This window comes from Macadamia integrifolia, chromosome 6, assembly GCF_013358625.1.
Source record: "Macadamia integrifolia cultivar HAES 741 chromosome 6, SCU_Mint_v3, whole genome shotgun sequence".
NCBI lineage: Eukaryota > Viridiplantae > Streptophyta > Magnoliopsida > Proteales > Proteaceae > Macadamia > Macadamia integrifolia.
In genome coordinates this window covers 24775945-24788073 of record NC_056562.1, presented here as the reverse complement: position 1 = coordinate 24788073, position 12129 = coordinate 24775945, and the positions used below count along the sequence as shown (strand labels likewise).

The following is a 12129-nucleotide window of genomic DNA, read 5'->3' as shown; positions in this document are numbered from 1 at the left end:
CCTATTTAGTACACCTTGATGGGAGGATACACAAACTCTATAAAATAGGACTCTAGGTCCTCCTACCTTAACGTCACTCTCATTATTGGTTCCATCACCAAGAGAGCATTAAAGGTAGCTAGTGAGAGAAACATAGAGAATCTATTGTGTTCGTGCTTGGGATTGTAGGAATAAAGATACGTGAAAGATTAATGGCACCCAATTTTTCATAATTGATGGTGAACAGTATGCATCGTTAATTCATTATTGTTTAATTTGTGATTCTGTGAACATGTGGCAAGGTCATATAATTATATGTGGGAGAAATTTCATCATTCAAGTCAATGATATTTTCTCCTGAAATTATATATTATAACCCATTTTAAGTCTGTTTTTGGAGACCCATCCCAGGTGGGTCAACCACGAGATCAACTTAGAAAACAAAATGGGTCAACTACCCGAATCAAGGACTAGGATTTTGACACATGGCCCAACTCAATTGATCTGATTGACCCACCTATAAACCAGTTCGGATTTGATTTACATAAAGAAAACAATTCTTGGGTGGTCCAAAAGGCCCAATGGGAGGGGCACCAAGCCCTCAATAGTGGAAAGGCCACCGTGTCTGAGTGTAAGAGCATAGAAGTCCACTTTTGGAGACACATCTTAGGTGGGTCGACCATCGGATCGGCTTAGAAAAAAAATGGGTTAGTTGCCCAAATAGTGTCACCCGAGAGTATAATTTTTTGCAATATGAACTGTTGTTTGCGTATTAAAAGTGTTGCTTGGCCATTGCATTTGTTGTTTAGCCATTTAAGGTATTGTTTGACTATATAAATTGTTGTTTGCCATTGCATGTGTTATTTGGATATAATGCTCATTATTGTTGATCATGAAAGACAATATAGTGTAAATAGGATTTCATGTTCTCAAAATCTAGAAAATCGGAAGGAATCTAAAGTGAGAATCTAAGGGCCCGTTTGATAACGTTTTTGCTGTTTCTGTTTCAAGAAACAGCAGAAACAGAAATTGCTGTTTCTGGAAACAGAAACGGGTAAGAAAAGTGTTTGATAATTCTTGTTTCTGGAAACAGAAACGGGTAAGAAGGTTTTTGACAAATTTTGTTTCTAGGAACGTTTCTAACATAATAAGATGTTTATTTTAATGAAAATAATTCAACTTTTGTTAATTTATATATAAACTCATTACCCTTCATTTTACCCAGACAAACAACCCAACTACCAATTTCCTTATCTCAAACTTACATCATAATTTTACGAAGCGAGAAATGTCAACCAATAATAGTAGATTAAAATGCAAACCTGATGGGGTAGGCCAAATGTCTTACAAGTTCCCAATAGTTGGTCATTACCCTCTAACTACCACCTTTATTTATGTCCAAGTTATTAATGGCCTTCAGGATATCAGTATATATCCTTCGCTTTTCCTCAGACACATCCATTTCATTTTTCAGTACCCTAGACTTCTCCTCTTCACTTTTGATTGCTCTTTCCAAATAACCTTTCACAAAATTAGAGGAAGGTGCTGATGAAGAAGATTGAGCTCCAACCATTGAATTGCTTGTTCCACAATCGGAAGACTGTGCACTTGTCAAATTGCTGTCTCCATAAATCCATCGAAAAAAATTACAACCTCGATCATGGGGCTGCAATTATTCATCAACTTAATTACGAAATGTATTTAGATAATATAGGTCAAATAGTACTTTCAAAAAATAAAAAAAATAAATAATTATACCCCATTGGATTTAGGACAACACTAGAAATGACGATTAAAGTTTGTTGCTGTCTTCGCGACCCGTACCTTACATTGTCCCTCGCCACATTCACATAAGCGAAATTCATCTACCCACATAAAATATTCATTATGCTTTGGGCATTTGAAGTACGATCTTCCTCTATTAGGCCCATTTTTCGTTGTGAACTTATCGTACAAATGATTACAGTAGTCACACCTTGCCATTACGATGTCAGTGGAAGACATCTGTACAGCACAAAGATTACAAGTCATACCAATGTAAACTGTGTGAAGCGAACAAAAAAGATTTTTACTAACACCTCGCACACACATTCGAAGAAAATAGGTGCCCTAATTTTTGTGTCAACCTTTTAATACATAATGAATTTGATTAGCAAACATTCAAGATTGATCTAACGAAATCGTAGTCATTCTCCTTGAAATTGCCAATTGGTTGGCTATATTAAGGCACACTATGGACATTTGTCTCGCAGATCGTCTATGGGAGACATCAGATGCTGAAGCATGGTATGCATGATCATCAGGATTCATAAGGTCATCAATTTGTTGTTTGCTTCCAAGCACATTGAACAACTGATCTTGAATTGCTTATTCCTTAATGTAATTGTGGATCCCACAACAAGTGACTATGATTCTTGACTGATCTTCAATATCGTATGCCTTCATATTTTTTAATATATGGAATCTATTTTTCAAGACATCGAATGTTCTCTCAATAACATTCTACAGTGACGAGTGTCTGTGATTGAACAATTCCTTAGCTGTTCTTGGCCCAGGTCTACCTTCACCATAATCTTGTAAGTGATACCTTTGTCCTCGGAATGGCACCAAGTACCCCAGTTGACTAGCGTAGCCCGAGTCAAAAACATAATATTTACCTTCAATTATTATAGAAACATTTATGGGATTAGATCTATATTCCCTGTCTACTATATGCGGAAGGACAACACATAAGTTCATAATACATTTATAACTGACGGGGGATGAGGAAACCCTAAGGTGTCATTGGTACTTACTGCCTCCAAGACCCTTGCATCATGTGCATTACCGTCCTAACTCGTACACACAAATGTGAATCGCATGTCAAATGAACATGCACATATAACATTTTGTGTGATCATACCCTTTCGATTACGATAATGTGTCTCTTCCGACCTAGGTACGATGACACTTATATGAGTGCCATCAATAGCACCAATACAGTCCTATTTTTCATTGAACATAGGTTAGTCCATATAATTGTCTAAATTGCATTGATATTGCATTGGAAACATCGAAATAATTAATTATCATCAGAAGTCGCAGTTACCTTGAAATATGGATAGTACTTTGGATTGTTGGTTATCTCTGGAGGTACCGCATCAAAATTTGATGGTCTGATTGTCTCAAGCGATAAATTTAGCATTACTTGTAACACCGTGTGAAAGACAACACTAATCGTCTGTCTTGAATGATTGAATCACCGTTGGATTTATCTATTACTCAAACCTTGACCTATTATCATGAGGAACATCGCTAGCTACTCATCTACGAGAATGAAACGGATGTCCACTATCCAACCTCCATGTACCAATTGGTCTCACAGGTTGAGAAATACATGTCTCTCAAGTCTAAACTCTTGGTAACACACGTCAGCATGACCTGCAAGAATCTCAGTTACCCTAACAGGTCCTGTGTAATTTGACCCTGTGATGTCTGTTGGAAGTTGATTTGACATCCCTGTATGAATAGACACATTCAATATATAAAGAAATAGAATCCATAAATGTACCATCCCATAGTATTGATTGTTTAAATGAAGAAAAAAATAACACTTCCCTAAACCTGCTTACAAGGCTCCATAAGCATTAGCTTAATTGTCCATATGTAATATCCATATCTTAAATTTTTTTCAAACCTATAAACAAGCAACAATCCATCCAGAAATTGTAATAATTGACAACCACTTATTTTCCTGTTAATATAGTGAAATTAATACGATCCTATATCCCAAAGCTACAAAGAAACACACACTAAGGTAAAAAGCATAATATTTGACAATCCTAAATAGTTATGTATATTGCTGTAAGTCTGAAGCACATACAATCAAATTATAACAAAGCAACATAAGTCAAACATCAACATCATTCATAGTAGGCAAAACATATTAAGTGTGACAGTTAATACGAGGCATATAAAATCCAAACAAACTAACAAGTCATTCATTCTCCCTTAAAACCATTCATTTCAAAAACTGTTACTTTCACTCCTTCAGACCATATAGCATCCATAACCTTCCGTCAGGTCTCACTTCAACAAAAGACATCCACCATCCAGGGTCACTGTGTATCTTACGCTGCGCCAACACATACAAATCCGTTGGGATATCCTCTAAACTGTCCAGTAGCTTCTGACAGCTCATCATGCTATATGGTCCATCAACAATAGAGTCAGGAGGTCGGATAACTGCTGAGGTGGCAGTGGTGGATCCCTTTTCCATCCTCCATCGGACAAAGGTTCTAAAGTCCTCAGCGGAGTTCGTGAGGGTCTGTGTCTGGCTTTTCCTCCTACGATCCGTAGGAGTCTTATCATGTCGTCACTTTGAAGGAACTGACCCCTTGGGTGTCCCAGTACAAGTATCACTGTCATCATTATCAGTGTCCTGTAAATCATCATCAATTTCAGGGTTAGTGGACATAGGAGTTACAATAGTTGCCTATGACAGACCTCTATCCCCAAGGGCATTAGAGTCGGAGAAGATCTCTAACAACTCTGGTCACAAGGGGAGACCATTTCTTCTACACTTTGCCCAATCTTTGTTTCCCTGAAATTCAAAATTTTTTCAATTAATCATCACATTTTGTTCAAAAAGTGAATAAAAATTCATTCTATAAACCAAAGATTATGTCATACTTGAATAGCAGATTCCCACACTGAATCATCAGTTGTGGCAGTCCGAGCATTTGCATTCCATCCGAAACCAATTGTTTCTAACAAAGCCCTGAAGTTGTTGTACTCCTTGTGTAACTTATTCATCTTGTTACGCAGTTGCTGCTTCGCAAAGGGCCTTTTGAATTCGGCTTCAAGCCCTTTTGTAATATTGTCCCAACCAACCTTTGTGAATGTTGAGTTTGTCCTCAAACCTTTTTGGACATTCTCAATTATGTGATTGATGAATGATCTTAGCTCTGCTTCATTCCAGATTATAGTAGTACTTTTGGGGGTTGGGGTTCTTGGAGATCTCATATCTCTAAACATGCATAATTGATTTAGGTAACATATTCAAACACAAACAAGAACATAGGAAAAAAAAAACATGAGAAAAAAAAAGGCCCTTTCTTCTTCTAAATTTTGAAATGGTGCTTATCTAATGAAGGGGACATGCATCAGATGGGAAATACAATAATCAATTGATAGTTCAGAATTTGCAACTAACAAACATATTTCTTAACAATGACACTCAGTAGGTGGTTTGATTTTGTGCTTACTATTTTTTATGAAGGGCACAGATATCAGCTACAAGGGATGCAATGCGAATGTCACAGAAAGGGATGCAATTGAAAACTTCTGCTATGACCACGATCGGGAAATTCTGAAATTTAAGGACAAACACTGACCAATATGAAGAAGTTATATTCAGGAATTCAAAAATATGGCTTGCATATGAAATTACAGCATAAATATATTATTAAATGCAAACATATACTGCACACATTCACTTTTTTAGATACTTTTTCTGCATTTAGTATATTCAAGGTTGGGAAAATTCCATGTGAGAAATATACCTACATATATCAGGTTGTATGATGGAGAGAAGTCGACCCAAATAAGATACACATAGTACTTAGTAGAAAAAAATTTACAAAATAAAGTTAAACTCGAATAATAACAAAGAAAGATACCTAATTTCTTAGATCTTAACTTCTGATGGTAGCAGTCTATTTTTAATGAAAAATTATGTTGGCTCTTGGGGTGGCCAATGAATTGGCTTGGCTGAGTTGACTAGACCACATTTGTATAAGGGGCTCTGTCCCATTATCTACCAAATTTGTTTTAATTCATTCTCGCTTTTACACTACTATCTATTTCTCAAACACTGCAGCTGTGTCTTAAAGATTGTGGAACTCCGATGTCCAATTTCCAATACATTGGATGAAATTTGTATTCTTTTGTTAACTAATAACAATGTAACTTGTTTATATTATAAGATTGTGTTCAAACTTTGTTACTTAATGGATCATGCAAACATTAGAATTTTTTATTTTTTTGGGAAGATCATTTCAGATTAGTTATTACTTACCAAAAACAGTTAAGCATCTGCTTCTTAAAACAGCTGAAATATAAAGGATCATAGGGATGAATATGGCCTAATTGCAATAATCATCTCTCTGGTTTACCCTTACTTAAAGTGGGGCTCTTGGCTTTTGATCAGCGTAGGTGTCACCTCTTCTTCATGATATCTAGGGTCACTTTCTCCCCTGAGATCATCTCCAGAGATCAAAATGGCCCTGCTCATAATTGGGTATCTTCAGCCTCAGGTTTTGGGATTTCACTTAGCTAATTAACAGTTTTGAGTGGGGTTCTTGCCCTTTGGGGCAGGGCTCGATGACTGAATATATCTGCTGATGCTTGACTACCCAAAACAAATTCTAAAATGCATGAATTGATCAAGGTTTAAAAACCCAGAATCAGCTTGGACCCAACAGAGGTTGAAGAAGAAGAACAACAAAAGGGCACCAAAGCTCCCCTTTGTCCTTCTCTGGACTTTCTTCCCTTCTCATTACTTCTCTAAAAAAAAAAGTCAGATCCCTTCTACTATCACCCAATTTATCCACTTCAACTTTATTACATGTAAAGCTGGAAGATGATAAAACAAGTAAGGAAATATAGGTACTTGCAGTAAAATGAGCCATATTGTAGGTAGAAAGACAATCAATTCACATGAACAACATCAACAACAAATGAATATGAAAGACAATCCATTCACATGAACAACATCAACAACAAATGAATATATTTCTTAATCTACTATACAAACAACAGGGAATAGAAATGATATCTTTGACATGGATATGGAAATTTCAGCATTCAAAAGAACTGAAAAAATAGAGCCCCCTTTTTGCGGAATTCATCTACAGAAAAAAACCATAGCATAGTGGATGTGGAAATTAGCGGCCAATTTCATTAATATCAGTCCAAAATCCTCTACTATCATGAGAAAAATCCCAAATTTTACCTGGAAGGCAACGTTTGATTCCTCCCTTTCAATCGAATGGCCCAATGTGTAGTTCCTATGGAATTGATGCTTCAGAATCTTTGGAGACAAGTCGTCGTTCGCTGATGATAGGGTTTAAAGAAAAATTGGGGGGACCTCAGTTCTTACCGAGTAGATGTGAGAGATCGGTTGTGGGAGGAGCAGCAGGACTTTCAAATAGAGAATATGTGATGGTATACTCTTCAGATTTGAGGGGAAAACCTAGCTTTTATCTCTGGAGGTGACTCATCGACGAATCTCTGCAACAATGAAGTGAATCTACTGTATAGGTTCACAAGGATGAAAAGTATAGAGTAAACCCCAGGGTTCACGAGGATGAAGATGGGGAAGGATTTGTACTGTTTCAGAGGCTAAGGAGGCCCTATTCCGCCGAAGATTTCCTTCTTTGCAGGCGAATCTAGTAGGGCTCCTTCTAGATGAATAGTAGAGAGTAAACCCTAGGGTTCACAAAGATAACGAAGGGGAAGGTTCCGTACTGTTCACGAGGGTGACGAGGACCTATTCTGCCGACGGGTTCCTTCTTCGCAGGCGAATCTAGCAGAGCTCCTTCAGGTACTATGGTGAAGCGGTGAAGCTTCAACAGGGAAGAGAGGGAGGGGGGTTCGTTTTATCGGGGATGAGTCAATATATTTGCCCCAGTTTTGTTTCGAGAAATGGGCGAAACATGTGAAACTTGTTTCATCATTCATGTTTCTTGAAACATAAATTGTTATAAATTTCAATTTATGTTTCAAGAAACAAGTGGAACATAACACTTTTATCAAACGGTTTTAATGTTGTTTCTTCATTTCTGGAAACAGAAACACGTTTCTGGAAATATTATCAAACGGACCCTAAGTTCATTTAACATAGTTTTCTAACAGTTAGTATAGAAAAGAGCATTTTGAGATCTCATACGCATGTCAATTTCTTGGGTACTATTCAATCATGGTTATACTTCCTCCATGTTTTTAGCAATAATAAATCGGGTTCTTCTCCTATCCGTATTGAATAGAATATGCTGAGCAAAATCTTCTTCATGTAAAACTTGCTTGATTTAGATCTAACCTTAGCAAAACACTGGATTTTTTTTAATCTTATGTTTGCTTTTGTCACAAAAAAAAAAAAAAAAAAAAAGTTTGAGAGTTTATTCAAATAATAAAAAGCTAAATCAACTATTCAATCAATTGATATTGAACACATTATCTATCTCTTCTCAAGAAAGTAGTGTGGTATTTTTTTTTTTTTTTTTTGCAAAATTGTATTCGATTTCATAATAGTCCATAGAAAGTGTTATCTTACTATATAAAGCGTTGTTTGTTTGACTATATAAAGTTTTGTTTGACAGTTATAATAGTATTTTAAACATAAATAATGCTCATTTGTCTTCTCATTTTCATTAAATCTTACATAATTTTTTTGTTTTGAATAGTCAAGATTGCATGAAACATGAAAAATGTTCTTTACTATTCGTGATAATACACAATTTCACGAGGAACTATAGATGACCACTGTATGATTCCTTAATACCGTCACAATTTGAAATGTCACGAAATTCTAACATGTTGACCATTGAGACATCTTCCGATTAAGAGAACACTATGCAGTCTGGAATCTAGATATCTTGTATTTACAAGATTTTCGAATTAAAATGATTGCATTATTATCAATAAATCGTTCTTTGCTTTTTATTCCTTCAGAACAATATGGAAAACAAAAATAAAAACTTTGTTTTTTTTTCTATTACTTTGGAGTGAATGGAATATTTGGAACAGAATTTTTGATAAACAAAGAAACAAAATTAAGTTCAAATCAGGGGTGGGGAAAGTCTTCCAATCTCTCTAGTCTCTCACTCCCCACCCCTACCCTTACCCTATGCAAGTGCAACTCCCCTCCCTCTCATCTCGCCCTCTCTCCCTACCTCTTTGCCAGATCATAGATAGGTGACACTCTACCTGTCAACGTTGTAGTTGATGAGTCGATTTTTTCTTTAAATTGAGTGTGATGACTAAAAGTGACAACAGGGAAGCCAGGGACCCAAGGTACACGTGGCGAATTTTTTTGTGGTTCAACTCGGCATCCAACTATGAAAACCCAACCCTTTTATTATTTAACTATTGAATTGGAATATTTTGTTTTTTTGGGTGGGGTGGATAAAATCAATCGGTCGATTTTCATTGGGTAAAATCAGACTTCATCACTTTAAGATTAGTATTAATTTCGCCCATTTAGATAATCAGAGACCTCGTAGATGAAGGCATGGATATACTTTTATTTGATTGGTTGCTCTTTCATCTATAATCGGACAAGTGGTAATTGAGATAATTTGACTTTAAACAGACTGAGTGACTAATTAAATTATAAACAATCCTTAAGTGAGCCATAACTTAAGTGATTTATAATTGAATTGATAACAAAGTTAATCTATCATTTAATTTAGTCATTCCTGATAGAATGATTATCAGGCCATTACCTTACAACATGAATACCCAATTATCAATCGATCATGCTCAAGTTCGACACATTTAATAATAAATTGGATCGATCTCGAACTTCAAATGGTCGACTCTACCGGGTTTCAATTTGGACACCCTCACACGGCCACACACCGGTGCCAAGTGCCAATTCCATTTACTGTCATTTAAATGGTGAAAAAAGAATATTTATGAAAACAAAGAAAAAAAAAAAAAAACAGGTGTTGGTAGTTGGTACTAGACACGCGAAGCATACATGTCAAAATATCTACAGAGGATCTGAAACGTTGGAAACATCCCTGACACTTATTCTAGACCACAGATTTCATCTGCCACTAGGATTGTCAAATCATGCGGTTAACAATTTAAGATACGACCGAAGTTAGCGGCAAAGGTTTGTTTCCTGTTGAAAAAGAATTCAGTGGGTCCGGAAAGCAATACGAGAAACCGTAGGAATGAGGCTACAGTCATACTTGGGTTTCACTGTTCGACAATATTTCTTCAAAAAGTCATCATATCCTCCAATGTCCTAAACCGATCTGATATTTGTCAGAATCGTCATGAATCGGGTTGGTTCGGATAGATTTACTCTTCTTATTTTGTACAAATCACCTCATTCTGAAAGGCTCAAATCATTGATGATGCATGAGTCCTAGGTTCAAACGGCCCGAATTGTTCAGATTTGCTTATAGTTACCTGAAAGAGTGTCACTTGATGAGGTGGTGATTCAATGATTTTTACCGCTTTATTCTCCAAGCCTTTGTTATTGTCTTGTTTTTCACATTTTACCTTGTTATATGATGCTCGTTCAGATAATTATGAACCGACCTAGGAGAGGCAACAAGGAAAGGAACCGGCTTCATACTTGGAAGTTAAAAGAAAACTTAATCCTAACCCAAATGGGAAAACCCGACCTAAGAAACTGTCAAAGCCTCGGAAGCGGAGCCCTGAAGCCGAGGACTAAGACTGTAAAACAATTAGAATTATGAGGGTAAAAATGTCAGAACACAAAATATGTACACGTAGAAGGAAGAACCCACTCCCGCTTTTATAACAGTATATGTGGGAGCGTATATGCAGAGATGTGCACTCCGCCTCTTTCCGTCGCAGCTCTGAGCTCCTCTCTGAAGCTTCTGCGACTTCCTCTCTCATTCCCCGTCGTTCTTTAGGGTTCTAGTTCTTGCCGCTCCAACACCGTCATCGATTGGAGAGTGGAGGGTAATCTCTCTCCATTGTTCCGTCTCTCAAAGTCTCTTAGCATTCGATGGTATTTCGAGAAATCTACAACGCCGAAGAAGCATTACGGAGTATATCCATGGCCACTGCACCTGTGAAATCTCAGCCTTTGCACAATTTCTCGCTGCCGTTCTTGAAATGGGGGAAGAATCAGATGAACAATTACCGCTGCCGTAAACTCGTCGATCCTTCTAGAGATTCTCCGCCGCCCGACCACCGATCTTCGCCCTCTGAAGCGGAATCTGAAACTGCTGCTGCTTCTAGCTACAAAAAGGATTCCGAGGCCGAGAATCGGAAGTACCCAATTGGATCACGGAGTTCTAAGAATCGCTTCGGTTTCTCCTCTTCTGCTGCCTCTACGACGGAAAAGTTACTGAAGAATACGGCGGCTTCCGAAGCCGATGCTGTTGGACTGGAGGAGTCTAAGGGAAAGCTCTTCATCCGTTTCAGTAGGAGTAGTAAGGAAGAGCCCGCATCGAAGAACAAAGGTGCTGCTGTTGCTGCTGATTGTGGAGGTGAAGTAGGGGGAGAAGTGGAGGAATCGGCGCTGAAGCCTTGGAATCTAAGGCCGAGAAGAGCTGTCTTCAAGGCTCCGATTGAAATCGGCGGACCTTCAAAGAATGGAGATTCGCTAGATGACCTTCCTCCGATGCCGCAGCCGGAACATCTACCAAAATCTCTTCGGTTAAGAGGTTTTGCTGAAGTTCAGAATGTAGAGAAGAAAGAGAAACGTCAGTTCTCGATCTCGCTTTCTCGCGGGGAGATTGAAGAGGATATCTTCGCCTTGACTGGGTCCAAGCCATCTCGGAGGCCGAAAAAGAGACCAAAGAATGTACAGAAACAAGTGGATGTAAGATATCTCTGTTGTATCTCCTGTTTCTTTCTAACGGATTTACTGGTTTGATGTGCTTTATGGTGTTCTCATTTACGCTTTGTGGATAATTAGTATTATGATTTCACACTCGGTGCTGATGATTTTTTGCAGAATGTTTTCCCTGGTATGTGGTTGTCGGAGATTACTGCGGATTCATACAAAGTTCCGGATGCTCCTACCAAGGTTTCTTATTTTTCCCTTATTTTGGATTATTTCTTTGGTGTATTAACTGTTTTATCCGTGCAACTGAGAATATGATTATTCTTCTTGCAGAGGTAGATAAGATCTCTAGTGAAGAAAGAGTTTTGATTCTTGGAAGTCTCTTGAATTTTGGAGGCTGATGTCCTCTACATGGAGACCTCTAGTGGAGGTATAGTACCATAAATCTGTAGAGAAGAAAAAAAAATCCGTGAAATAATATATAAATATTGTGCTCTCTGTTTAGTTTGTAAGTCGTTGGCTGAGGAGTGTAGCTGTTTTCTTTCTTGCTAGTAGCGTCAGATGTATATAACAGATTGATTAATAGCAAGAATGTTGTCTTGTTCAATGCTCCA

The 12129-nt window shown here is 37.5% G+C and overlaps 1 protein-coding gene and 1 long non-coding RNA gene across 2 annotated transcripts; one reads left to right on the top strand and one right to left on the bottom strand.

The window, feature by feature from the left end:
• Positions 1-4672: 4672 nt before the first annotated feature.
• LOC122080699 lies at positions 4673-7596 on the bottom strand. Its single transcript, XR_006140874.1, has 3 exons — positions 6974-7596; positions 5226-5349; positions 4673-4880 (listed from the first exon to the last, which is right to left on the bottom strand). It is a non-coding gene; the product is annotated as an uncharacterized LOC122080699 (long non-coding RNA).
• A 2927-nt stretch (positions 7597-10523) lies between these two features.
• Positions 10524-12129, top strand: LOC122080930. The gene is made up of 3 exons (XM_042647824.1): positions 10524-11551; positions 11687-11758; positions 11849-12129. Exons 1-3 carry the CDS (start codon positions 10730-10732, stop codon positions 11852-11854), a joined length of 900 nt encoding a protein of 299 aa, XP_042503758.1. The 5' UTR covers positions 10524-10729; the 3' UTR covers positions 11855-12129.

What these genes read in the sequence shown, in the direction of transcription:
- LOC122080930 (XM_042647824.1), top strand. Translation starts at nt 10,730, where the DNA reads ATGGTATTTCGAGAAATCTACAACGCCGAAGAAGCATTACGGAGTATA. An exon ending in ATGTACAGAAACAAGTGGAT is followed by an intron (nt 11,552 to 11,686) that starts GTAAGATATCTC and finishes GATTTTTTGCAG; the next exon opens with AATGTTTTCCCTGGTATGTG.